Here is a 27,179-nt window from a genome sequence, read left to right on the forward strand (position 1 = left end):
CCCTCCCTCTCCTCCTCCCCCCCCACCTCCTTCCCAGCCATCACTGGGGGTTCCACTTTCATCAGGCTGCCTGAAGGAGCTGCCAGCCCCCCACCCCAGCAGGTCCACAAAACAAAAAGACAACAATTGGCAAGCACAGAAAAGGGGGAAAAAACAAACCCACAAAACTCAGGGGTGCCTTTGTCTACAAATAACCAAGGCCTCCGGCAGGGGCGAGACTGTGAACAGCTTCAAAGCCCGGCATTCTCTTGTGCTTAGGACAGTCCTCTTGACCTCTGATTTCTAGCTGGACTTTTCCTGTCCCCAAGCACCCACGCTGAGAGCTCTGGGGGGTGCGCGTGTGCGTGCGTATATGTGCCTGGGCCTGTGTTGCGCACAAATGGCCCACACGAAGCTGAAGGGGGGCCTGCGACAGGCCTGCCCCTGCACCATGCCTACTGTTGACGCGGTCACCAAACTCGGAGAGCAGGAAGTAGCCGACAGAGAGAAGCGTCCCTTCTCCTGGGGGTTTCTCTCTGGTCACAAAGTCCTGTGCGCACGCACGGACACACACTAGATTCTAAGGGAGAGCAGGGAATGGGTGTCTTGGGAGGCTCACTGGACCTGGGCTGGGTCGGGGGGCCCGCCCCGGAGTGCGGCGGGGCTCAGACGGTGGTGACGGAGAGCAGAGGGTTGTAGACCCGCTTGCCATCAGCAGAGCGTGTGCCGTGGGCCAGCATCTCCTGGATGGTGATCCAGTTATCCAGGATCTTCTTGTTCCGCTTCTTCATGGTTTTGCGGTGGCTCAAGGCGATGATGTTGAGCTCAGCCTTGCTGTCGCCGTTCTGCTGCTCCCTCAGGCACTCCAGCCGGCTCTGCATCATGAACTCGCGCCGCTTCCGCTGCTCCCGCGCCCGGATCAGGTGCTGCTTCCGCTCCTCCTTGCTCCAGTAGCGGCCCATCTTCATCTCGCTCACCGCGTCGTCGTCCGTGGTCATGCCGCTGCGCTCCTCGCGGATCTTCAGGGCCCGAGCTTTGAGGAGGCGATCGCGCACGGGCCGCTTGGCCACATAGCGGGTCCCGTCGCTGCGCACCTTGACCTTCCACTCCATGCGGGGTGCTTCGGGGGCCACTGCGGCCCCGCCCACGCGAGGGCCTGCAGCCAGACTCAAGGGGCCCTGGCCCAGCTCCTCCAGGCTGCGCGGCGGGGCCAGCTGTACGCAGCTGTGGTAGTGCTCGGCCTCCTGGCCCTGGCCGCGGTGGCGCCGAGACAGGTATGGGCTGCCTTCGGGACCCACGCGCTCCAGGGTCGCGCCCGTCTTGGGGCTTCGGCGGACACGCTCCTCCGCGTGCTGTCTCCTGCCCACCTCGGGATCCCGGGAAAGAGAGCGGAACTTGGCGGGGCTCCCCTGCAGGGGGGGTGCCTTGGGGTGGGCGCTGACCACGGGGCCGGAAGGGGTCCGGTTCAAGTTGGAGTTGCCGGCAGCAGCCCGCCGCAGGGGGCTCTCCAGCGAGGGCTCGGCGAGCAGTGGGGTGCTGCGGCAGCTCTCCCCAGTGTTGTAGGCGCTGGTGCTGTCCTTGTCCGACTTCTCGGGCAGCTCGGAGATGTCTGACAGCTCGTGCTTCTTGGGCTCCCCGGCAGCCAGGTCGTAGAGACTCTCCTCCTCCAGCAACCAGGCCTTCATGCAGCGCTCCCGCAGCTGCTGCATCTTCTGCGCCCGCAGGATGTTCCGGCACTTGAACTCCAGGTGCCGCAGCTCCTCCTCCAGCATGGCCATCTCGTGGCCCAGGCTCTCGTTGCGGTTCACGTCCAGGGCGCTATTGCCACCCGCAGCACGGGGGAAGAGCAGGCCCGGCTGGTTGCCATTCTCCAGATGGCCCTTGATCTCCAGCAGCTCCCGGTAGCGCTCGTACTCCTCGTCGGTGAGGCCAGGGACGTCGCCTCCGCCCAGCCCCGCCCCCTCTGCCAGCAGCGAGTCCATGCTGAAGTGCAGGTCCCGGCTCTTACGCAGGGCACCAGGGGTGTTGGCGGCACTGGCGGGCTCGTCCCCCAGAAGGTCGTGCTCGGAGCTCTCCTCGGTGCGGGTGCTCTCATCAGTGCGGCCCACACCGCTGTCCAGCTCCTGGCTGTTGCTCAGACCCGTGCCCACATCGGGGACCCCTTTCTCCTCTTCATGGCCGAGCTGGGGCAGAAAGAGGAGTCCCACTCGGTATGGGTCCCGCCGGCCAGGCTTGGGGTCAGAAGGGCCTTCGGGTCCAGCCCATCTACCACATGCCCCAGCCCCCTGGCCCCCCCACCCGCCCTGCCTCCTTCCTCACCTGCTGGGCAGGGGGGGATCTCAGCTTCCGTGCACGCAGGTCCCCCTCGTGCTCAGAGCCAAATTCATCCAGAAAGTCATCCCGGTCACTGTCCTTCCACCGCTTTGCCAGCTGCAGACACAGAACTTTGCTGTCCCCACTGCTTTAAGGACCGCCCAGGACACAACCCCAGTGGTTGCCTTTAAGTACCATACCCGGTCTCCTGGTCTCAGGGAGGTTGAATGAACCCAGGCGAGAGGGCAGCCGCAGCACACTCGGTCATCAGAGGCCGGAAGGGGAAATGGGCCCCAAAGACACGCCCCACCCTCCATCAGCAGCCCCCACAGAAAGCCCGATGCCAGGGGTCCCGGAGGGCCCTGCCGGGTGCACACACACCTGGCTCTCGGGCCGGGCCACCAGCAGGGAAATGTTGGTGTTCTCCTCCTGGCTCAGAATGGCCACTGCCTCCTCCCGGTTCTGGACGTCCACACCGTTGATCTGCATGCAACAAGCCAAGGGACCATCACACAGAATGCCAGGGCTGGCTCTGGGGCAGGCCCTACCCTAGTGGAGCGTCCTGGGTTAGGAAAGGCTCTTGAGCTCTGACAGGATGGAAATGAAGTAGAAGGTGCCCAGGGAGAGGAAGGGGTCCTCATGCCAGAGCAGCACAGACACTCGATGCCAGCAGATCTCCCAAGGCAGCCGGACCGGAGAGAGAGAAGACCCAGCCCCGGTTTCAGGCACAGCAGGATGTCTAGCCATCGGGCGAGGCTCTTGGCAGGAGAGAGCTGGGACTGGCTAGGGAGAGGTCAGTGGGCGGCCAGGACATCGGGGCCATGGTCAGGCCTGCCCGCACCGCCCGCACGCACCCACTCACCTGGATGATACGGTCCCCCTCGCGGATTCGGCCGTCTTTAGCTGCGATGCTATTGGGGTTCACCTGCAAGGCAGATGCATCATGGGGACCTGGCATCCTTCACTCGGGTTCCCTTTTGGGAGCAAGGGGCAGCCTCACCTTGGGGAGGGGTTTCTGAAGCCAAACTACAATCTCCTGGCTTGCTCCCTCTTCAGCTCAGACTGGAAGCTTCCGAGCTCCAGGAGGCAGGGACAAAACAGTGGGTCTTGGGCTAGTCACCTCTCCCCAGCACGAGCCAGCTAAAAGCTCCCCAGGCCCAGGCCCCCAGCGGTCTCTCGTAGACTCTCGTGCGTGGAAACCTGTTCTTTTCCACGCCAGAGGCCGGGCAAATGCAGGCAATGCAAGTGCAGGAAGCTGAACACTTCCCCGCACTTGGCCCCACCCACACCAGCTCTGAGGCTCAATGGGCAGGAAGGTATCCATGCAAAGGTTGACTTAACAAGAATGCGGGCGGCTGGATGCACCATGTCCACCAAGGACAGGTGGGGAAGAACAACCCTATGAGTTCCAGGGGGTGCTGGCTGCGGGCTGTGGGAAGAAGAGCAAAGCCAGGCCCAGACCTCAGCCTCGCTCCCAGTCCGAGTCTCCCGGGGAGGATGGCGGGGGCCGAACACGTGCCCCATGATACTAAGCAGGCGCCGCCCCTGGCAGCCAGGGCATTGCGGGCTGCCTTAGAGCCCCGCACCGCATGGAAATGCCACAGGGATCGGGGTGGTGTGGGCACTCTTCATGGGGCTGCCGTGTCACCCGCCACCACGATGCCCCGCCCTCCCCACTGCGGGTGCCAAGTGCAGCCTGGGGGTCCGGCGCCTGAGGAGGAGGCCTGGAGCCCCACCACCTCCTAGAGGGCCCGCCCCCACGCCCCGCCGCCGTACCTCTCCAACATAGATGCCCAGGTCCTCCTCCTCGTCCGTGCGGTAGCACACCATCAGGCCGAGCTTGTCCCGGTGGCTGGTCTTATACAGCTCCACCTCCTGCCACAGCGGGCGCGGGGGAAGCAAAGGGAGAAAGCCCCCAAAACTGGTGAGCACGGAGGCATGCTAGCGGGTGGCAGCCGCGGCCCAGCCCCAACCCCGGCAGCTCGCCACCGGAAGCAAGTTTCCAGCCTCCAGCTTAGAGGGTCTCTCTTACCATCCCAAGTGGCGCACGTGTGTCGCGGTCTCCCCTGCCAGGAAATGCCCGAGACACACGCGAGACGCACGGGACACACAGATCACAGACATGCGTGGGACACAGACTCACTGACACAGACTGACTAAGGGACCTCGCCCACGCCCCTCCCCGACTCAGCCCGATCTGACCCGCCTTGGCCCGTGAGCCGGAGTAGGCAGCCGTGCATCTTGGCCGCTGGGGACAAGGGGAGCCAGGCCTGAGCTGGGCTGCGGACAGCCGTCCCGGGGCCGGCTCCTGAAGCTGGCTCACCTCATACTCCAGCTCGTCCATGCGGTCTGCCTCCTGCGGGCCGCCCTCCATGAACTCCGCCGGGTCATAATACTCATGGCTGATGGGGGGGCTGCCCAGGAGAAGTGAGGTCAGGCCAGCCATCTGCTCCTCTAGTGCCCTAGCCCCAGCTCCTGGGCTGGCCGCTCCCACTGAGCTCAGCATGGAGCCCCTCGTTCTGAGCTACATGCATCCATGCAAAGACCAGGAATGCTTCTTGAACGGGAGTGTGCAGGGCTCTGCACGGAGGACAAGGGCATGCCTCGCTCTCCCCACTCCATCCCGCCCTGTCGCCCAGCCCAGCCGGCAGGGTACCCACTTCTCCAAATTGCAGGTGCCACCCACCCCACCCCGGCACTGGTCCCGCCCATGCAACGCCCCCAGGAGTTATCCAGGCCCCAGAGGACTGCTAGGGAGTAGAGGAGGACCCACTCTACCTCCAGGGGCAGCCCTCCTTGCCCCAAAGGCTAAGCGCGGCTGCCAGCGGCCAGGGGCCTCACTCTCTGCAGAGGAGGGCATCCCGGGACCCCCGCCCTGAGGCACGGGTTTAGATTAGCGGAATGAGCCACCCGGCCTGGATGAGACGCCCTTCTTCCGAAGGGGCCAGAAAGAAGCCGAAGAGATGGAGGAAGTTCAGAGCAGGGAAAGGATGGGACAGATAAGGATGTGAGAAGATTCAAGGAAGGATGCTTGAGAGGCAGAAGACGATGGACGGCAGAGAAGACAGGTGGAGGAGGAGGAGCGGAGGCCCCCAACCTTCCAGGAGCAAGGTCCCGGGAGGGGGAGGGGAGATACCAAAGGGAGCCTGTGTGTGAAGCCTCCCCGGTCCCTGCACCGGCTGCTGTCCAGCCTGAGGCCGCAGACGCCTCCAGACTGCTGAGCCCTTGGACGTCCCAGTCGGCTCTGGAGGCCAAGCAGCCTGCTTCCTGCCCAAGAGGGCAGGCCAGGCAGGGTCTCCCTGCCACGCCCAGAGCTGCGGCGACGTAGCCTCTGGGTGGCGTGCCCTCTCTGGAGGCAGGGCCCGGGGCCCTCCTGAGGGCGACTCACAGCTCAGATAGGACGTACGGCTCCAGGATGACCATGGGCGGGGTGGGCGGGCGCAGCTTGCCCAGCGCCATGATATGCTCAAAGGTGATGTCGGTCTGAGTGCCACTGTCCACCAGCTGCAGGTCATGGCATGAGCTGTCCCCCCGGAGGCGGGGGCTGCGTCTCAGCACCTGGATCACTAGAGGCTCCTTGGAGGAGCGGAGGGCCTCCAGGGTTTGCTCCTGAGACAGCTTGGAGAGCTCCTTCCCGTTCACCTGCAGCAGAGACACGCCCCCGTGAGAACCCGCCCGCTGCTCGGCTCTCCATGGCCAAGTGCGCTCTCCACCCTCATGCCCGGGGGAGCCCCACATCTCAGCCCTACCCCTACATGGTGCTGCCTGGGCCTGAGGGAGCCCCCAGGACTCCACCCCCACCCTAGAACGTCATCCAGCAGGAGCCCCCCCAGGCTTCGGTCCTCAGTGCTCCTGAGGACCTGCTTCTCCTCCAGGCAGCACAGAGGCCAGAGCTAGCTTCTAGGAGACCCGCAGCGAGGCCCCCTTGGCAACGACAGCACTTCTGTCGTGCTCATCTGACATCAGGGCTGGAGGAAGACCTGGACTCCTCTCCCAGTGGAGTCAGTCCATAACTAGGTTCAGGCAGGAGGGTCAAAAAGAGCACGCAGACGTCAAGGACAGGATCTGTCCTCAAGCCAATGACAGAATCACTGAAGACAAAGGGTGACCCCCACAGAGCCCCCTCACATGCCAAGACAACCTAAGGGAGGTGCCAATCAAGTGATCCTCGTAAGACAACTGCCATTTCTTGGGCGCCCAATATGTCTCCCCTAGACCCTGACCCCAACGCCCCATTGTGCCCTTGAGGAAACCGAAGTCCAGCAAACCGAAGGGAGTGAGTGAGTCAAGGTCACAAGCTGGGCTGCAGAGTGGCAGGAGCTGGGGAGAAGCCTCCGGGGAAGGCTCCCTGAGCAGGGGGCACCTGGCCGGCCTCAGGGGAAGGGAGAAAGGGAGGCGTGTTTGCAGGCGGAAGCAGAGTCCCCACCAGTCAGCACGAGGAGTGCAGGATGAGGGGACAGGGGCCGCACTTGGGCACCGTGGCCAGGTTGTCCCAGTCTCCGAATTCCCACAGTGCCATCTGCGTCTCTGGGCGTCTCGGGGATGGGAGCTCTGCAGAGACACGCCCCGTCCGACTGCGAAAGAGCATCTCCCGGCTGCTATGGAACAGACCAACGCCTGGATGTCATTCCGGGGTCACGGCCATGTCAGAAAAGCAAACAATTACCTATCCACTACTTCCTTCTGTCCTTGTAGATAAGAAGCTCAGTATTGATGTTTCCCGGCTCCACAAACTTTCCCTGGTCAGAAAACATTTTTTTTTTTTTTTAACCAATCTGGTGTACTTAGGCAAGAAACACAGGTTCATTGTAGAACATTTGAAAAATACAGAAAACCATAAGAAGAACACAGAAATCTGCCAAGAAGTTACTAGTTGCCAACTAAAGGTAAGTGCGAGAATGTGGTCAATACCACCGGAGAGACCACAGTGTGGGGGGCAGGGGGCACGGGAGAAATTCGGGAAACTGTGGGCAGGGCAGCGCTGGAAAGGCTGTGAACAGAGGAAACATCAAGCATGTCCTCAAAGACCCTAGCAGGGCTGGGTGTGAAGCTGTCGGGAAATCTGCGAGCCAGCTATTAAACACAGCCATTATCAATAATCTTACAATGGAACGAATTATATTAAAAACAAAGGCAGGCGCAGCTGGGTGGCTCAGTGGGTTAAGCCTTTGCCTTTGGCTCAGGTCATGATCCCAGGGTCCTGGGGTCGAGTCCTGCCTCGGGCTCTCTGCTCAGCGGGGAGCCTACTACCCGCCCTCTGCCTGCCTCTGCCTGCTCTTGATCTCTCTCTCTGTCAAATAAATAAATAAAATCTTAAAGAAAACAACAACAAAGGCAGTAAGTACTCCAAGCTCATGACTTTCTAGTTCTACTACACTCTCCTGTTAGCACTGTTAGCGTGACCGGTGCCTAGTGTGTCTGGCGTGTGCCTGTGTGTCTCTTCCCGGGCTGAGTGACGCCACGGAAATCGGCCACAGCTTCGAACGAGGGCTTTTGGTCCTGGACATAAGCCAGCTCCCCACTGCCCTTAAGTCAAGGGCTTCCCTAAAATGTGTAAGGGCTGGGCTGTCAAAGGCTAGGTGTGCCCCGAGCAGGGCCACAAGTGAGGGCCACAAGGGACATTGAGAAATGCAGGAAGGTCTTTCTCCCTTGAATCCACTGGTTCACCTGCAACCCCGTTGCTATGGAAACTGGGTCCAGACAGTGAGGAGGAGAATGCTGGTTGGGCTGGGGCAGGAGGAGGAGGAGGAGGATGGGTGCCCATAGAGGTGAGGTCATCACAGTGAGGCCTGGGGCACCCAGCAGCTTCCCCTTGACCCACGCGCCTTCAGCTTCCTCTCTCCTCTTCCTCCGTCAGTGGGTGCTCCTGAGCTAAGGAAGAGGAGCGAGGCAGAGACGGGTCCTGACAAGTTAGAAACAAGCCCCTCCCAGACTGGGTGTGGGCTCCGGACACGGTGGGGAAGCTGGGGCGTGGGGGGGGGGGGGGGGTTGCGCGGGGATGAGCAAAGCGGCCTGCGGCCAGGCCCACAGTACCGGCCAAGTGCTCTGCAAACACCTGTGCCTGTCCTCCCACCATGAGTTCCAAAAAGACCACGGGGGACCTGCTCCAGCCTCAACCTGTCTGAACCCAGGATAGCTTGCCCTTCCACGCCCTGCGACTCCCCAGTCACATGCAAATGTTCCCAGGGGCCCCCTGGGAGGAAGACGTCTGAGACCAATTTCCTTCCTGCTCTCCACCGCCCTCCCCTAATGCCTCCAAGACCCCGTTAGCCATGATCCAAAATGGACCAAAGTCCTAAAAGGACAAAGCGAAACTGCCTACCTTGGACGTGAGGGGCAATGTCCGCGATGCTGCGACAGAGAATTCTTAAGATGGACACGGGCCAGCAGGAATGGAAGACACACATCTGACTATGCTAAATGGTAAAACTTCCAAACAAATGACAGAAACACAGTGAAATGACCGGCTAAGAGAGGATCCTTACAATGCATAGAACCGATAAAAGATTATCCAAAATACTCCGTAAAGAATTCCAACAAAACCCTAAGAAAACAGACGACACTGACAGTAGAAAAGCCCGCACTCACAGAGGAGCCCCACCACCTCACTAGCCCTCAGGCGAGGGAAGGACAGGCTTGGGGTCAGGCGGCTTCAAATCTGCCTTCTTAAGGGATAAATGTTGAGGCCACTGAGACGGAGACCCAGGCTGGAGGCAGTACGCCCCGATGCCAGAAGGACGCGCGATACCTTTCCGTACTTGAGAAATGTTTCAGGACGGTCGCACGGGGGTGGGGGGGGGCCGGACAGGGACGGGGACAGCCAGGGGCAGGGGAGGCCAGTCCCCTACTTGGAGGGGGACGGAGTACGCTGGAGGCCCGGGTGGCCGGAGCGGCGGGAGAAAGTGACCTGCCAGCACCAAGAACCACGTCCAGCACGGGACAGGAGGGGCTGCATCTGCAGGGCGGTGGCCTGTGTAGGGTGGGCGGGAGCCCGGTGACAACAGCAGCCGCGACCCTGTGTGGGGGTCGCCCGTTCTCCTCTTGGACGGCCCTTTCTTCCCCTCCCTCCCCTGCCCCCCCCCCACCACGTCCGCCTGGATCCCTCCCTCTCCTCCGTCCCCCCCATGCACCCTTCTTCCCTGCCTCAGCAGCTGCTCATCCCTTCCTGTCCCCTCCTGTCCCCTACACCCACTCAAGGACAGGTCCCCACGTGTGTCCACCGGTGCCCAGAGTCACCCTGGCTGCGGAGCAGACACCCGCTGAGGGGCTGCGGCGGGCTCAGCTGACCCCCCCGGGGAGAAAGTGCGGCGCACGCGTGCGGCCAGCAGCCTGGCCCGGGCCTCGCTCCTTTTCCTCAGGCTCCTCAGGCCCGAGAAGGCCCAGCAGAGCTCAAAGGCTCATCCCCAGCTCAGAGCAGAAGCCAGGCCCCAGGGGCCCCACCCAAGCTTCCAAAGGGGCCTCCACTCTGCTTCTGGGTCTGTCTCTCCCACCAGGCCAGGGCACCTGCTTTTGCTTTTTCTTTTTTTTTTTTTTAATTTTTTATATCAAAAATTTTTAGACTCTCTTGGCAGACTCCCCACTGACAGCACAGCCCCAGTGAGACAGGGTGCTCGATCGAGAGACCCGTGAGGTCATACATGAGCCACACAGCCAGAAGAAATCCAGAATGAGGGTCGCAGTGGGAAGGGTCATTTCCACTTCAGGGACCGCACTACCTGCTGGCCATGCCCATTGTCAGAAACTCTCATTATTAGAAGATGTTGCCTTCTCAAGTACAAACCTCTCTTCTTTGGAACATTCCAGAAGACATCCACTGTGTCTTCCAACACTCCACATACGCCTGAAGCCCACCTGAAATGTCCCCCCGCCACGTCCCATGTGCCAGGCATTACCCTGCCTTAGCTGGAACCATCTTTCGGCAGCCGATCCTGCTGGCTTCATAGCAAGCAAAACCTCAAGCACCGCCTCGCCCTGAGGCAGACGTCATGCTCGCTACTCAGAGGAGCTCTCCATGCCCGGATCCATTTCCTGCTGCCCGGATGGGCCCGAGTGGGTTGACCTGAAACCCACAGCTCTAATCCAATCCCAGCTGGGCGGGAAGCCGCTTCACTTCCACTGTGGGGAGAGGGGACCCAAGCCTCAAGGCACCCCTTTGCTCAGAGTGGCCCGGGTGGCCCTCACATGGCCCTGGGGGGCGTGGCCTGGTTCCCGGTCTATGCACCAGCAGAGCACCCAGGTCCCTAGGTCTGCAGGTACCGGAGCACCTTGCCAGCGGGGCCGCCCCGGGGCCCTAGCGCAGTGGCCACCTCCGAACCCTGATCCTGGCTGGCCGCGTCACCTAGTCACGCACTCTCCGTCCGGACCCCCTTCAATCCAGTAAATTTGCTCTAAGTAATAGATGTTCCTTAACACATTTTCTAGGCTAGTCCATATTGCAGTAAGCATTAGTACTTCATTCCTTTTATGGCCGAATAACATTCCATTATATGCCAGAATATTCCTTTATATGGAAGGACCACATTTTGTTTACCCATTCATCTGTCAATAGATACTGGATTGTTCCCACTTCGTGGCACCGTGAATATCTGAGTATTCGTGTGCAAGCGTTTGAGACCCTGTTTTCTAATCTCTGGGCTGTACGTGTAGGAGTAGAAATGCTGAGCCCTACACTCCTACATTTAACTCAGTCAGGTACCAGCACTATTTTTAAGGCCGACAACTTCACAACTATCTTAAGCACTGAGTGTCTACCTAATTAAAGCACACAGCTGCCCTACCACAGTCTTCCAGTAACATGCCTGTTTCTCAAAAAAGATATAATGGGGCGCCTAGGTGGCTCAGTGGGTGAAGTGTTGAACTCTTGGTTTTGCTCAGGTTGTGATCTCAGGGACTCGCCCTCTGCGCCTCCTACCCCTCAAACAAATAAATAAAATTTTTAAAAAGATTTTATTTATTTATTTGACAGATAGAGATCACAGGTAGGCAGAGAGGCAGAGAGAGAGGAGAAAGCAGGCTCCCTGCTGAGCAGAGAGCCCGATGCGGGGCTCGATCCCAGGACCCTGAGATCATGACCTAAGTAGAAGGCAGAGGCTTTAACCAACACTGAGCCACCCAGGCACCCCAAATAAATAAATTTTTAAAGATTTATTTCTTTATTTTTGAGAGAGTGAGCCAGCAAGTTAACACAAGCAGGAGGGGCGGAGGGATAGGAAAAGAGAAACTCAAACAGACTGCACTGACTGGAGAGCCCCATGCAGGGCTCGATCTCACGACCCTGAGATCAAGACCTGAACTGAAACTGAGAGCCAGACACTTCACTGACTGGGCCGTCCAGGCGCCCCAACAAAGAAATCTTTTTTAAAAAGATATAAAATGACATGTGAACTAGGTTGATTACCATACAAAATAAAAAGGCTGGGAAAGAATGTATAAAATCGTTGTGGGAAGGAAATCTGAGATTTTTCCCCCCTTTTTTCCTGTACTGTTTTTTGAAAATACAATAAATGTTTATGAACTGCAAAATAAAAAAAACATTATTGCTGGAAAATTCTCACGATAAAATATTAAGCAAAAGACCTGCTTAGAGCAGGGCGACCCCAGTTCTGGGAGCATGGGTCTGGGCATATGTTACATATATTCACATATGTGTTTAACACAATACTTTCTTTAAAGAATAGGAGGAAATTCACGGGAGATAGTATTTACAGGTGACTTCTCTTTTCTCTTGTTCTTTCTAGTATTTTCTCCAATGAACATCACCTTTATGATCATAGAGAAAACACACAAAAGCAATCTGGCCCGATATATTCAGAGTCGTTCTCAGGCTCTGTGGCAGGGGATGGGTGTGTGCTCCGAGCCCCAGGACAGCTCAGGCTGGGAATGCGTCTTCTGGGCTCAGGGCCCTGGGTGCCGGCATAACGAGCAGCACTAATGAAGTCACATCACATTCCACATCCACACCTGATCTGAGGCGGCTCAGGAGAAGCACTGCTTTCTCCCTCTACTGCCTTCCATTTCCTGCTGGGGTGTCCCCAAAAAGGAGCCTGAAATCCCAGAGGGAATGAAGGAGGCCCGGGGAGGGGGCTGAGGGCTCTAGGTGAGGGGGATGAATCCCAGCACCCACCCCCTAGAGGAGGTGATCTCGAGGGACATGCCCCACGCCCACCCCAGGGGCCAGGCTTGACCAAAGGGCCCCCCAGTGAGCCTTAATGGGTCTCAGGCCCTGGGGAGCAGGACCGAGCAGACACCCTCCCCATTCCCCCGGCGCAGCACCCCGCAGGCCGGCCCCTACTGCCTCCCTCTAAGGTGGGATTTACAGAAGGTGTCCTGTGGGCCCCAGTGTCTGAGCAGAAGAGGACAGGAGGCCCCTGGGGCTGGGGGAGCACTGACTCCATAAGCACCAGCCAACAAGGCAGGGAGGCAGAGCAGGCAGGCCCCCAGGTCTGCTTTCAGAAGAAGCTTGTGGCCAACCCACGCACAAGGCCCACCCCAGCCCCTTGATGCAAGCCAGGTCACAGCGGACCCCTTCCCACCAGGGGGTGGACAGGCAAAGGGCAGCAGATCAGGTAGTGGGTGGAGACAAGATACAAGCTAAGGCAGGGACATACCTCAACCCAGGTTCTAAAGGAGGGTGGGGAGGGAGCTCCAATGGTAGAAGAACTTTCTAGCAATCAGGGGTGTTGGGAGTGAGCAAAGAAGGTGAGGGGGATGTCAGAGACTACAGTGGGGATGGATATGGGCAAGTGGGCCACTACCCACTTGTCTCTCTCATTCCAGGCGACTGAAGACAACGAAGTTCTAGAACAGACCTGTGAGGTCCCTCATGCGGCTTCTCCAGGGAGCGGAGGGACAGTGGAGAATAGTGGAGAATGAGCCTCGGAAGCAGGGAAGCAGGGAGGCAGACTGCTTCGAACCTGGTGCCAAGGTGGGAGGGGGAGGGGCAAAGCTGTCCCTGGCAGGGAGTCCAGGGGAGGAGGGCCCCACAGGGGTCCTGGGTGCACGAGGGACTCTCCGTGTCCCCGGACAGCAGGGAACCACTGGAAGGGAGAGGGCACATGCTCCTTCTCCAGCCGAGCACTGGAAGAACAGGAAGAACAGCCATGAAGCAGACAGACGTGATCCCTGTGCTCAGAGAACCCAGGCGAGGAACAAGCCAGTGAGGCCGTCTGGGACCGCACGCAGAGCCCTGAGTTCCGCTGTAGAAAAAGCTCAGGTGGGGCCTGCTTTAGATGGAGTGTGCAGGGGACAGCGTCCCTGGGGATGCCTGACCTAAGACCTGAATGACGGCAAGGAGCCAGCCACGGTAGGGACTTTGAAGAACGCTCCTGCCAGAGCTAAGCCCTTGGTGCTCTCTGGAGAGTGCCGGGCGCACACAGGAGCAGCCCCCTGTGGCCCCAGCAGAGGAGGGGACCAAGCGGAGGTGGGGGAAGGAGCCACAGGCAACCACAGCAGCCCAGACCGGAGATCATGGTGGCCTGGCCTGGGACAGAGGTGGCGGTGGAGAAGGGGACCCGAAGGGAGGAAGGATGCCTGACAAGCACAGAGTAGATGCCTGGCCTTGCTCTCCATCAGGAAAGCGCATGTCAAAAGCACAGCGAGATCCCCACTCACGTCTACTAGGATGGCTGGGGTGAAGGGGAAGACAGGTGTTGATGCGCTGGGGGGGATGGAAAACGGGACAGTGGCTGTGGAGAAGTCTAGAAAACAGGCATCCACACGGAAAGGCGCAGACAGCTGTTCATAGCGGCACTGTCCGTAACCACCGACACTTGGAAGCCACCTCGATGTCCGCCCACCGATGGATAAATGCAACGTGGTAACACCCGCAAGGTGGCTTATGCCCTGCAGAAAGGGACGACGGCCTGACGAGTGAACGAAGGCCGACTGCAAAGGCCACCTGTGTGATTCCGCAACGACAAATCCGTAGGGACAGAAAGTACAGGAGTGGGTGCCGGGGCTAGGGGAAGGGAGAATGGGGAGTGCTTGTTTAATGAAGTTCCATTTTGGGGTGATGAACATGTTCTAGAAATAATAGTGGCGATGGTTGTACAACACTGCGAATGTATTTGGCACCCATGCATATGGCACCGATGGCAAATCTGATGTCCCAGCCTTTCCTGCAGTCAAAATAGAAGAGTGCCACCTAGCTCCGCAGAGACTATGAAGATGAGGGTCACTGTGGACGACGCGGGAGTTGGGGGAACAGGGAAAATGGGCATGTTTTATTAATGGAAAGTTTTTCTCAGATGTGAAGTTCCTGAGACATGCAAACATCCTCGATGGCCTGTTCCTCCTACATGTGTCACGAATCATGAGATGGGGTGGGGGGCGCTCTCCCACTTCTTCTGCCTCCACTTTTCTGTCGAAGATAAATAAATAAATAAATAAAAAGGCTCCTGGGTGGGTCAGTTGGATAAGCGGCTGCCTTCAGATCAAGTCATGATCCAGGGTCCTGGGATCAAGCCTCGCATCCAGTCACTGCTCTGTGGCGAGCCTGCTTCTCCCTACTTGTGTGCTCTCTCACATAATTAAATAAAATCTCTAGAAGAAAAAAAAAAAAGGCCTGAGATGGGACACAGTCGTTAATGTCAGGGTTGTGGGTTTGAGCCCCAGGTTGGGCCCAGAGATTACTTTAAAATAAAAATACGTTATATAGGAAAGCATGAGATGGAGGAGATAACGGGGGATTGAATGTCGACAGAAGAGGCCCGCGGACGATTATGAGGGACGCTTCCATTTAGCAGTTGAAGAGAGAGACCCAGAGTTTACAGCCAGCCAGAGAGAAGCTAAGGAGGAAAGCTGAACAAGACGGCATGGAGGGGGAGGGAACGGCTGGCCCAGCAGCCAGACTGGCCTGCGACATCTGTTAAGGGGTGGACCACCGCTGGGCGGAGTGAGAAGCTTGGTCTGTACAGACACAGCCTTTGGGAACTTTGGCAGAGAATCGGGTCCCAGTGGCTGGGGGCTGCCTTTGGGTTTTACCAGGAGAGACAAGACCCGGGCGGTCTGCAGGCTGAAGGGAGGTTTACAAGAGGGAGACCTCAGGCCAAAGAGCGCGACGGGGGGAAACGGCAGCCGCGCAGCCTTGGGGGACATGGGTTAGGCGCAGGGAACACAGAGGAAGAGAGGAATCACCAGCGGCAGGTGAGGGAGACACAGGGGCAACGAGGGGACACGGTGGGGAGGCGGGGCGGGGGCGAGAGCTCTGCGGGAAGCCGGGTGACCAGTCGCTACACAGCCAGGGCCTGCGGCCTGGGAGTAAGGTGCTCTGCCCCGCCCCGCCCCGCCTCGCCCCGCCTCCCGACTGAGAGGCGGCGGCGCCCCGGGCGGCGGAGGGCGGGGCCCCGGCGCAGTAGCCCCGCCCCCCGCCCCCCCCCCCCCCCGCCCGCCCCAGTCGGAAGCCGCAGACAAAGAGGGCGGCGCAAGCCGGGCCGGCGATGGTCTCCTGCTCCCACCCTCGGCTGCCGCAAGCCTCCGGGCCCCGACCTGGGGAGGCTGGCGCAGCTGTGCGGGGCTCCACGGGCGCTGTGCGGGGCGGCTGTGCTGCGGGATCTCCGGGAGGGCGGGGAGCACGGCGTGGGCAAGGCGCCCCGGAAGGAGCCCGGCCGGGCGGGGCCCGCGACCCCAGGGAAGCCTGCGAAAGGGGAGTAGAGGGCTACCTACATAAAATGTCCTAGTGGGGCTACGTTAGGACCCTCCTAACCCCACTCTGCGGATGGAGGGACAGACAAGGAGACAACAAAAACCGGAAGTTGCCCTCTGCAACTTGGGGTAAATCAGTGCGCCCTTGGGTGGCTCTCAGCGCTGCTAACAGGTATGTCCTGGCCTCAGACAACTGTTCCGCCGACCCCCAAACCAACAGACCAGGGGGGACAGAGAAAGCAGAGAAGGGAAGCCTGAGCCAAGGGCAGACTCTGTGCACTCCTGTTTTCAATGGCCCAGCACAAGTCCTCGCTCCTGTTTTCCCAACTCTGGATTTTGAAAATGGTCAACCCACAGGGACGTTGCAACCCTACATTCCCTGGAGGCAGCTCTCCCGCAGAGTGCGCACTCCCACGCCGCTCTCCTCTTTCTACACACACGATTTTGCAAGCAAGATGCCAGCGCCATACTCCCATTCCAGGAGAACCACCATCATCAGCCACCCCCACATCTCCACAATGTACCCCTAAGGCCCTTACAGCTCGTTTGTTCGGGTTTCTGGACCCAGGATAGAGTCAAGAACCACACACATTACATTTAGTGTTATGTGTCTAGTATCCTTTAATCTAGAATAATCTATCCACTTTTTCTTTTTTTAACTTTCATGGCATTGACCTCGGAAGAGGTTTGGGGCAGCTGCCTTGTACAATGCCTGAGTCTGGATCTGCCCTCACTAGATTCAGCTTAACTGCTCTGACAAATTGCTGGGTCCTGCCCCTTCCAGACCAACAGCATCAGGAGGCACTAGGATGAGGCCGTCCCACTGCTGGGGACTCTTAATTTGCTTTAGTCACATGGTCAAAATCACGGCTGCCAGGTCTCTCCTTTCCCCTTCCTAATTTACAAGGTACCGGGGTAACTCCTTGAGACCCTGTGACCATCCCGTACCCTGACACCCTTTAAGTAATGGTTTTACCATTTGAGGAGGATCCTTGCCTAAATGAATAGTGTCAGTGGCTATGAAATGTCTTTATCTGGAAGAATCTAGCTGGGCAGTACATTCCAACATCACGTGACTGGCCCAGCAAATGCACGCCCCCAATCGTGGCTGCCTGGACAAACCAGCCCATCCAACCCCCTAACTGTGGCCGCCACTTCTTGCGCAGGGGCAGGAGAAAGAAAAGGAAGAATGGGAGGCCTTCGTCTCAAAAGCATTTTTAGCCATTTGGGTGTGTATGTCCAGGTGCCTCGGGGAGCTGTGTGCGTGTTGGTGAGGATGTGCGTGATGGAAAAGGAGCCTTGCTTATCTGGAACACAGTATGTCCCTTGGGAACCTCAGTGGGGCAGTAGCCCCTGGAAATGGATTTGGTAGGTCCCAGGTGATGTCTTGCCTCCCCCTGGGGGATGCTGACGTGATCCAGGGCTTCACTGATGTTCCCCCAAGCTCCTTCCTGAGCTCCTTGCTCTTAGTGAGGCTGGTCCAAGGACCAGCAGCAATGGACGTGGCCTGGAAGCTTGCGAGAAATGCACTCTCAGGCCCTTGGCCTCCTCCAGTTCTACATTTTAGCAAGGGCCTAGGTCTGGGGTCATGCACTCAAGGAACCAAGAAGGACACCCAGACCTGAATGGGATTCAGACACTAGACAAGTGACTCAAAGGGTCTCTCCTTCCCTCTTAGTCCTTATCTCCCCAAAGCTGCTGAGTGGGGGGTGGGGCCCACCCAGGGTCTACTGAAATCTGATCCACTTGCCCTGCCCCCAATTCTAGGTGAAGCAGGCCTCTCAGGGCGCCTCTGGGTCCTGCCTGGGAAGAGTGGCTGGGAAGGGAGGGTAACCCAGATGGCCTGTGTGAAAAAGCAAAGCAGGGGTGCCTGGGTGGCTCAGGGGGTTAAAGCCTCTGCCTTCGGCTCAGGTCATGATCTCAGAGTCCTGGGATGGAGCCCCACGTTGGGTCTCTGCTCAGCAGGGAGCCTACTTCCCCCTCTCTCTGCCTGCCTCCCTGCCTACTTGTGATCTCTCTCTGTCAAATAAATAAAATCTTTAAGAAAAAAAAAAAAAAGGGACGCCTAGGTGGCTCAGTTGGTTGAGCCGCTGCCTTCGGCTCAGGTCATGATCCTGGGGTCCTGGGATCCAGTCCCGCATCAGGCTCCCTGCTCAGCAGGGAGCCTGCTTCCTCCTCTCTCTCTGCCTGCCTCTCTGCCTGCTTGTGTGTACTCTCTCTCTGACAAATAAATAAAATCTTTAAAAAATTAAAGTTAAAATTAAAAAAAAGAAAGAAAAAGAAAAACAATTCTTGAGGTTATCATCAAGAACAACCTTGCGGGGGGACATCTGGGTGGCTCAGCAGATTGGGCACCTGCCCTTGGCTCAGGTCATGATCCCAGGGTGGGGGGGGGATGGAGCGCTGCGTGGCATTCAACCCCAGAACACCTCAGGCTTCCAGCTTAGCTGGGGCCTGCTTCTCCTTCTCCCTCTGCCACTCCCCCTACTAGCTCTTCTCTGTCAAATAAATAAATAAATAAAACCTTAAAAAAAAAAAAAAAAAAAAAAAGGATCAACCTTCAGGTGTAAGCTCACAACAACTAAAAACATCCACCACCCACCTCTGGGCTGACCTGACCTCTCCAAGGCCGGCAGTCACCAAAATGATAGTCTTTTCTTATTTTTAATATTTTTTATTTATTTGACAGAGACACACACAGCCAGAGAGGGAACAGAAGCAGGGGGAGTAGCTAGCAGAGGGAGAAGCAGGCTGCTGACTGAGCAGGGAGCCTGATTCAGGGCTTGATCCCAGGACCCGAAGGCAGAGGCTCAACTACTGAGCCCCCCAGGCGCCCATCTTTTTTTTTTTGTAATTTGAGAGAGAGAGAGAGAGAGAGCATGAGAGCAGACAGGTCAGAGGGAGAAGCAGACTCCCCGCCAAGCAGGGAGCCCAATTCGGGACTTGATCGTGGGACTCCTGGATCGTGACCTGAGCCAAAAGCAGTAGTAGCTCAGCCAACTGAGTCCCCCAGGCGCCCCGGAATGATACTGTCTATGTGATCTTCCTCATTTCCACTGCTCCAAGCCAGCGTGGGCAAGAAGCAGGCTGCTCCGCACAGCAGCCCCTGAGCCCTGCTTCGCAGACGTGCAGATGTCCCTCGTCCTCACTAATCTCGGGCCTTCCACTTCACAGCTGGGGGCTCCTCTCTCGGAGGGTTTCCTCTCCTTTCTTTCACATGACACAAACCCTCAGAATACTACTGAACGTCCTTCTGTCGCCGGACATTGGCTGTGTCCTGGCCACGAGTAAGGCTGTCTCCATCCATCTGCCCGCCTAAACCACCCACCACATGGCCTGATGGCGCAACTCGACCCTCTAGCCAAAGGAGATCCCAGCGGACCCAGGGCCTAGGAGAAAAGGCTGCCGGATTTCCCCATGGCCATGACCGCGGGTGGCAGGCACTGTTTCCTCCCACCTGGTACTGTCTTCCCTGCGGGGACCCTGAAGCAGAAACAAGGAAAGAACCCCCAACCCCACTAGGGCCCCATGTTGGGTTAAGTACACTCATGTGTTTTTCCTTTGGTATGTGTGTGTTACACGTATTTCTTGTTTTTAAGGGTTTACTAAGGTATAGTTGCCATGTAATCGGATTCACGTATTCAGAGCATTACGCTTTACAGTTCTGTAAATTACACCTGTGACACCACCGTCACAGCCGCGATAGTGACCATTTCCTTGCGAAGCCCCATGCCTCTGTCGCCCCTCGCTTCCACCCATGCTTCTTTCTGCCCATCCCTGCAAAATGCCGTCTGTCTTCAATCACTGTAGGTTAGTTTGCATTCTCTAGAACTTCCTAGCTCCATGGCTCAGGCAGTCCTTGCAACTGAGGTAAGGAAGGGCATTTTAAAATGTTGCGACAATGGAAAACATGGTGAGCCCGAGCAGATGACGGCTACTGGAATTCAGCGCCGCGGTCGTGCTCTCTCCAGTTGCTTCCAGAGGGCCTGCTACCCTCAGCAGCAACCCACAAATCCTGCTCACAGGAAGCCCCGACTCAGGGGCAGGGAGCGTGTCAGGGGGAGAAGAGCCGCCACCAAGGAGGGAGGAAGATGGAGGAAGGGGACAGCTGTGGGCCCGCTGCCCTGCCCGCTGCCCTGCCCGCTGCCCTGCCCGCTGCCCTGCCCGCTGCCCTGCTCTCTGCCCTGCTCTCCCCAACTGTTGCCTCTTTGTTCCCCAGGCAATCTCTCCCATCACAAAAAGGCCCGGGGGGGGGGGTGTAGAGGGAGGGGGTGGGTCTGTGGCTCCTCCACGTGGGGACTGAGGGCTGGCACAGCGGGGGGGGGGGGGGTGCTCACAAGGAGACCTGCAGGGCTGTGGCCTCTCCCAAGGTGGACAGAGGGGAGCCGGTGGTGGTCCTGACTCACTCGGCTGAAAGAGCGGAAGTCTGGCCGGCCCCGCAGGGAATGGGGGCGGCAGGCCCGAGGCCAGTTTCCTTTGTCACATAGGTCTCCCAGGCACGGGGCCTGTCAGCAAGCATGTGATGGTATGGAGTAGCGGGGGAGGATGCCAAGATCTAGAAGTCTGGGGTGGCAGGGGAAAAGGCAAAGGGGCAGAGAGAAGCCCAAACAGAGTGGGGTGTGATTAGATTCACGACAAAGGGGTCAAGGTGCCCCACGGAAGGACAGCGGGCCCCCAGCCAGCAAGAGCACCAGGAAGGGGTCTCAGCAGGCCTCGTGCCCTTGGCGCCGCTGCTGCTTTCTCCACACCTTCCACGCTCCGGAATCTGGTTCCCGCCTCTTCCTGAGGCACCTTGCAAGACCGCCCATCCCCCAGGACCTTTCTACCTCTCCAGAGTTCATTGTTGTGGCACCCCCTCCCCCACCCCAGTGCATGCCTGGGGACAACCCATGACACCCCAGCGGGACAGACAGAGGTGGGGCTGGCGGGGGCAGGGGGATAAAGGGCCCAAACCCAGGAGGGGCTCAGAACACAGTGGACGTCCTATGACACTTCATCATAAAAACACCCAAACTACGAATAAAAGGGAACTTCCCTGACTTGATAAAGAGCATTTATGAGAAACCTACAGCAAGTTGTAAGTCACTGGTGGAAGTCTGGAAGCTTCCCTCTTTGATCAGCAGCAAGGCAAAAACACCTGCTCTCAGCCCTTCTACTCAACATCCTGCGGGAGATTCTAGCCAGAGCAAGTGGGCAAGACCGAGAAAGAACAGGTATCCGGGTTGGAATAGCAGATGGAAAAGTATCCAAGTTTGCCCTTGACATAATCCCACACATTCGAGATCCTCCAGAATCCACTAAGAAACGATGAGCGCTAATAAATGAGTTGAGTGAGGTTGCAGCACAGAGGATCAATATACAAAAATCAACCGCATTTCTACTCAGTAGCAATGAGAAAGATGAAAAGTAAGTTCAGAAAACAGCCCCCTGGACAGCCCCCCAGGACATTTCGGCTCAGGTCATGATCTCAGGGTCCTGGGATCGAGCCCCAAGTTGGGCTCCCCGCTCAGGACAGGGTCTGTCTGCTCTCCCTCTCCTCTCAAATAAATAAATAAATCTTTAAAAAAAAAAATTCCTGGCTGGCTCGGTCAGAAGAGCACGCTGCTCTTGATCTCAGGGTGGTGAGTTCGAGCCCCATGGTGGGTGGACAGATTGGTTAAATAAATGAACTTTTAAAAATCTTTAGGGGCACCTGGGTGGCTCAGGTGGTTAAGCGACTGTCTTCAGCTCAGGTCATGGTCCCAGAGTCCTGAGATGGAGTCCCGTATCCAGCTCCCTGCTCAGCCGGGAGCCTGCTTCTCCCTCTCCCTCTGCTGCTCCCCCCACTTGTGCGTGGACTCTCTCTATAAATGTCAAATAAATAAATAAAATCTAATTTTGAAAACCTTTAAAAAATAATGAAAAGGAAAACAATTCAACCCACAATAGCATCAGATAGAATAAAACAATCAGCAGTAAATGTAACAAAAATGCAAAACATCATTTAAAGAAACGGAAGACCCATGTGGAAAGACATCCTATGTTCATGGGTTAATACTCCGCCCAAACCAATGCACAAATTCAATTCCGACAAAACTGCAGCTGCCTTCTTTTTAGAAACTGGCAAGCTGATCCTACACTTCATATAGAAACTTAACCGGGGCGCCTGGGTGGCTCAGTGGGTTAAGCCTCTGCCTTTGGCTCAGGTCATAATCCCAGCATCCTCGAATCGAGCCCCAAATCGGGCTCTCTGCTTGGCGGGGAGCCTGCTTCCCCCCACCCCTGCCGCCTGCTTGTAATGGATCTCTCTCTCTCTCTTTCTGTCAAATAAATAAAATAAAATAAAATCTTTTTTTAAAAAAAGAAACTTAACATAACCCCAAATAACCAGAACAATGGCGAAAAGTACAAAATTGGGAGGACTTACACTTCCTGATTTTAAATTTTACTTACAGGGGCTCCTGGGTGGCTCAGTTGGTTGTAATACTGGACTCTTGGTTTTGGCTCAGGTCATGATCTCAGGGCCATGAGATGGAGCCCCTGACCCAGGTCCTGACCTAGGAATCTCCTTCACACTCTTTTTCCCTCTCCTTCTGCCCCCCGCCCTGCTCGTGCAGGCTCTCTCGCTCTCAAATAGATAAATCTTTTTAAAAATTTAAAAACTAAGATTAACTTACAAAGCTATAGTAAAAGCAGAGTGGCACTGGCATCCAAATCGACATTTCTCCAGAAAAGACACACAAAAGACCAATGGCACATGAAAAGATACTGAGCATTACTCGGGAACTTCACATCAAAACCGCGGTACCCCTCATGCAAAGCAGGAGGACGACAATGGGAAACACGCTGCAGCATCTGGGGGGTCTGTCAGGTCTGTCGTTAAGTGGCTGCCAGGGTCCTGGGATGGAGCCCAGCTGGGGGCTCCCTGCTCAATGGGAACCCTGCTTCTTCTTCTTCCACTCCCCCTGCTTGTGCTCCCTCTCTCGCTGTCTAAAAAACATGCGTTGGGGGAATATGGAAAAAGTGGAACCCTCTTACTTTCCTGGTAGGAATATAAAATGGCTCAGCCCCCACCGAAAAGAGATCAACAGCTCCTCAAACAATGAGACAGAATTATCATCCGATCCAGCAGTCCCAAGAGAATTCACAGCAGGGACTGAGGGCGCCTGGCTGGCCTAGTAGGTGGAGCCTGTGACTTCTGATCTCAGGGCTGTGGGTTTAAGCCCCACGGAGCGTGCAGAGAGGACTTAAAAATAAAATCTTTTAAAAAATAAAAAAAAGGGGGCGCATGGGTGGCTCAGTGGGTTAAAGCCTCTGCCTTTGGCTCAGGTCATGATCCCAGGGTTCTGGGATCAAGTCCTGAATCGGGCTCTCTGCTCGGCGAGGAGCCTGCTTCCCCCTCTCTCTGCCTGCCTCTCTGCCTACTTGTGTTCTCTGTCTGTCAAATAAATAAATAAAATCTTTTAAAAAATAAAATAAAATAAAAGCAGGGACTCAGATATTTGTATATCCATGTTCACAACAGCATTATTCACAACTGGGAAAAGGTAGAAGCAACCCCAGTGTCCATCCACCCCATGCGGCACAGTGATGCGATGGGGTATATAATTCAGCACTAGAAAGAAATCCAGCGGGTGCCTGGGTAGGGCTTAGTCGGAAGAGTGCGGAACTCTTGATTTGAGCCCCACGTTGGAGGTAGAGATTACTTAAAAAAAATTTTTTTTAGGGCTCCTGGGTGGCTCAGTGGGTTAAGCCGCTGCCTTCGGCTCAGGTCATGATCTCGGGGTCCTGGGATCGAGTCCCGCATCGGGCTCTCTGCTCAGCAGGGAGCCTGCTTCCCTCTCTCTCTCTCTCTGCCTGCTTCTCCATCTACTTGTGATTTCTCTCTGTCAAATAAATAAATAAAATCTTTAAAAAAATTTTTGAAAGAAAACATGATAAATGGAAGAAGCCACACATAAAAAAAAAATCACATATTGTATGGTTCATAAGGTTCATTAAGATGAAATGTCTGGAACCGGCAAATCCATAAAAAGGTGAGTGGCTGCCAAGGGCTGAGAGGTGTTAGGGGAAACCGGACTGCTAAAGACGGGCTTTCTTTCCGGAGCTATGACTGTTCTGGGAGGAGACAGCAGGATGGCTGCACAGCTCCCAACATATCACGACCAGCAACCGCACACTTCCTCAGGGCAGTCTCAGTAAAGCTGCAGCCAGTCTCATGCCTGCGAGCCACCACGAGAAAAGGGCCTGGAAGTCGAGGCTAGAAGAGACAACTTTGGGTTCTCAAGCTGGGGGCTGGGGGATGGAAGGCACATGGAAGCACCGGGGCAAGCGGTGCAGGCCCGCGCGAGCGTCCCTCTGGGCTGCGCCGGCCCCGCCCAGGTCCCTCACTCTTGCCGGGTGCAGAGGCCACAGGCAGGCAAAGACAGGACAGGGAGAAGCACCACGGACGCTAGTGTCAGCACCACTGACACTACTCCCCAGGGTTTAGGGGAGTACGGGAGCCAAGCAAGGGCTCTGACTGGTCTGTTGGGACAGAAGCTTCCTTCTGCTCTGAGAGGACTGGACGGGGCCAGCAAATGCTCTCCGTGCTGTTCCTGGGCCTCCAGCCCCAGCAACAGGGTCGTCGGGGCCTACCAATGGTTTCCCCTGCTTTCCAGCTCCTTTTTATTCGATCTTCTTTTGTCTCCCTTTAATTTTATTTTGTTTACTTATTTATTTTAGAGGGGGGGAGAGAGAGAGAATCTTAAGCAGACTGCACACCCAGCACACGAGCCCAGGCTGGGGCTCCATCTCACCCGCCTGAGATCAGGACCGGAGCCAAAATGGAGGGTCGGTGTTAGTAAGAGGCCGAGCCACCCAGCTCCCCGCCCCGCCTCGAGGCGGCTCCTTCATTTTTAAAGGGTCATTCCTCTTTTAAAAGCGCATCCAGGGTCTGATTCTGCCCAAACTTCCTCAGGAGCTTTAAAAGGGGGCAGTGCCCCCAGAGACCGGCCTGCGACGGCTGCAACCCCGACCAGGAAATGGCAAAGGGCCGCTGGCGGCTCGGGCCCCTCCTCTGGGGACTTCTCTCCCGACGGCCTGGAGCGCTCTCTCCAGGAAAGCCCGGCTCCGAACTTTCCTGCCCAGGTCCATCGCAAGCCCTCCCCCAACACGGAGCCTCCCAGACGGCGGTGCCTGCCCCCTTGCGGCAGCCTCCCCTCCGTCACTGCCAGGGGGAGCCCGAAGGGTCACCTCGCGCTGCCCCGTCCACTGCCGCTCGTCTCCAGCCTGCAGGGCGGCGCAGGTGGCCCTTCTTGTTCCACGCACCCCCGTGAGATCGGTCTTACACGAAATACGGCCTCAATCCCTCTCTGAGTTAGTCAAGAGCCAAGAGCTTTGGAATCGCTTGCCATTTGGTGAAATAATTCCAAGAAAGGAAGGAGCGAGGGTGGGATCCCACGGCGTCACCCACCACCCAGCGCAGCCCCGGTGCCCGCCGCTGGGATTCCGAGGGGCCGCCTTCCGGTCCCAGCGCGAGTTGTTACCGAGCCCGATTCCACGAGCGGGCAATGACAATGGCCGGGAACAGGACGAGAGGCATAGCCCGGGGGCGGACGGAGAAAATGGGAAGAAAGGCGAGGGGTAGCGAGCGGGCAAAGCGGAGGGCCGCGCGCGCCCGGGGAGCCAGGGCCTCGGAGAGGAGCCGAGCCGCGCGGCCAGGGCAGAGCACGAGTCGCCCTCCCGCCGCCTCCCGCTCACCGGGACCAGAACCGGGCTCACAGTCCCGGAGCAGGGCTCCCGCGGCCTCCGATGCCTCCCCCACCCCCACACACACCGCGCCCCCGCGGATGCTTACAGGAGTTCCCCCATTCTTCTAAGGAGACCCTATTCCCCCAGCCAACACCGCACCGACCAGCGCCCGCTCCCCAGTCCTGACCCATAAACCCGGATCGAAGTGCATACCTGTCTGCGCTGGGTCTGCCCCTGGATCCCGACTTCCTCCGACCTGGAACTCCCTCCACTTAGCCCCGGGGGCGTCTGAGGCCACACCATGCGGGACATTTCCCTAGACACCTCTCTGAGCGCACACAGAAAGTACACACACGCGAGGCCTGAGGAGCCTCCGCGCACACACAGACGGGGCACAAGCACGCACTCACGAAGTCACGCCACGCACAAGCAAGGAAGCCCCGCTCCGGGCCACCGGGCTGGGCTTGGGTTCCGAGGCCGCGGCCGGGCGTATCCCCTCCGGCCCCGCCGAGCACCTCTCGGTCCACGCCCCCCCGCGGCCCCGGACCCGAGGCCCTGCAGGGCAGAGAGCGAGCCGGGCACCGCTGCCTGCAGATCGCCCTCCGCTCGGTGAGCCCGCGGCACCCCAGTCTGGGAGCCGCCATCTGGGCAAGGCCGGAGCGGAGAGTGGGGGCCGGGATAACCTTCCCGGCCCCAGACCGCCCGCGCGCTCCTGCGCCCCTGGTCTTCGGGGGCCACGATTTGGCCGCCCCCCGCGCCGCGGGGGCCCCTCTCCCTCCTCCGCCCTGGGTCCAGCCCCGCGAGCGTGTGCAGGGAACGAAGCCCGTTGCTATGCAACCTCCATCCCGCGCCGGCGCCGGCAGCACCGCGCCTCCGGACTCCCGGGCCCGGGGTGCAAGCGCGCCGGAGCAGGCCGAGCCCAACTTCCCGAGCCAGACCGATCTGCACCCAGGATCCACGTCCCCACCTACGCCGGGCGCCCAAGGGATGCGCCCTGCACCCCATCCCCACGCAGCTTCCCGCGTCTGTGACTGGTTCCCACGGAGCGCCAACACCCAGCAGCCCCAGAAATCGAGGGCGGGAATGGCTCCCTACCGTTCGTTTCCGAGCCCGTCAGCCCTCCCAGGTTTGCCGCCCGCTGCTTTCCCAGGTGGCACCCACGCCCCCGCCCCCGCCCCAGCGGCCCCTACCTGAAGCATCACTTTGTACTGCTCCTCCGGTTTCTGAACCACGCACATATTACATCCCATGGTGCTGGCCAGCGAGGGGAGGAGGGCGGGAACGGGAAAACGCCTTTCACTGGCCGGAGCGCGGGACCTCGGGTCCCGGGCCGGGGCCGGGGGCCATACCCTAGCGCAGGGGGCGGGCCGCTCAGCGGGGGAGGGGGGACGCCCCCGAGGGAGGGGCCGCTCCACGCCCCTCGGGTTAACTGGGCAGCCCGAGGCCGGGCGCGGGCATGCTCCCTCACACCGGCCGGGAGAAAAAGGGCAGCGGGGGATGGGCGGGCGCGCGGGACGTTGCTGGGCGACGACCCC

General features: G+C 58.0%; 1 protein-coding gene across 5 annotated transcripts; it reads right to left on the reverse strand.

Moving 5' to 3' along the window:
• Positions 1 to 27,179, reverse strand: PDZD4 (PDZ domain containing 4). 5 transcript variants are annotated; one of them, XM_059157094.1, is made up of 8 exons: positions 26,835 to 27,179; positions 5,699 to 5,934; positions 4,616 to 4,706; positions 4,069 to 4,167; positions 3,155 to 3,217; positions 2,674 to 2,775; positions 2,299 to 2,409; positions 1 to 2,162 (listed from the first exon to the last, which is right to left on the reverse strand). In XM_059157094.1, exons 1-8 carry the CDS (start codon positions 26,892 to 26,894, stop codon positions 645 to 647), a joined length of 2,280 nt encoding a protein of 759 aa, XP_059013077.1. In that variant the 5' UTR covers positions 26,895 to 27,179; the 3' UTR covers positions 1 to 644. The 5 variants fall into 5 exon arrangements, with proteins under 5 accessions (XP_059013077.1, XP_059013075.1, XP_059013076.1 ...); XM_059157092.1 differs by having other exon boundaries at positions 5,681 to 5,934; XM_059157093.1 differs by lacking the exon at positions 26,835 to 27,179 and adding an exon at positions 25,858 to 26,005.

The sequence above is a fragment of the Mustela lutreola genome, chromosome X (assembly GCF_030435805.1).
Source record: "Mustela lutreola isolate mMusLut2 chromosome X, mMusLut2.pri, whole genome shotgun sequence".
Taxonomy (NCBI): domain Eukaryota; kingdom Metazoa; phylum Chordata; class Mammalia; order Carnivora; family Mustelidae; genus Mustela; species Mustela lutreola.

What these genes read in the sequence shown, in the direction of transcription:
- PDZD4 (XM_059157091.1), bottom strand. Translation starts at nt 25,956, where the DNA reads ATGTCCCGCATGGTGTGGCCTCAGACGCCCCCGGGGCTAAGTGGAGGG. An exon ending in TGGGCATCTATGTTGGAGAG is followed by an intron (nt 3,218 to 4,068) that starts GTACGGCGGCGG and finishes TCTGCCTTGCAG; the next exon opens with GTGAACCCCAATAGCATCGC. An exon ending in GATCCCCCCCTGCCCAGCAG is followed by an intron (nt 2,163 to 2,298) that starts GTGAGGAAGGAG and finishes TTTCTGCCCCAG; the next exon opens with CTCGGCCATGAAGAGGAGAA.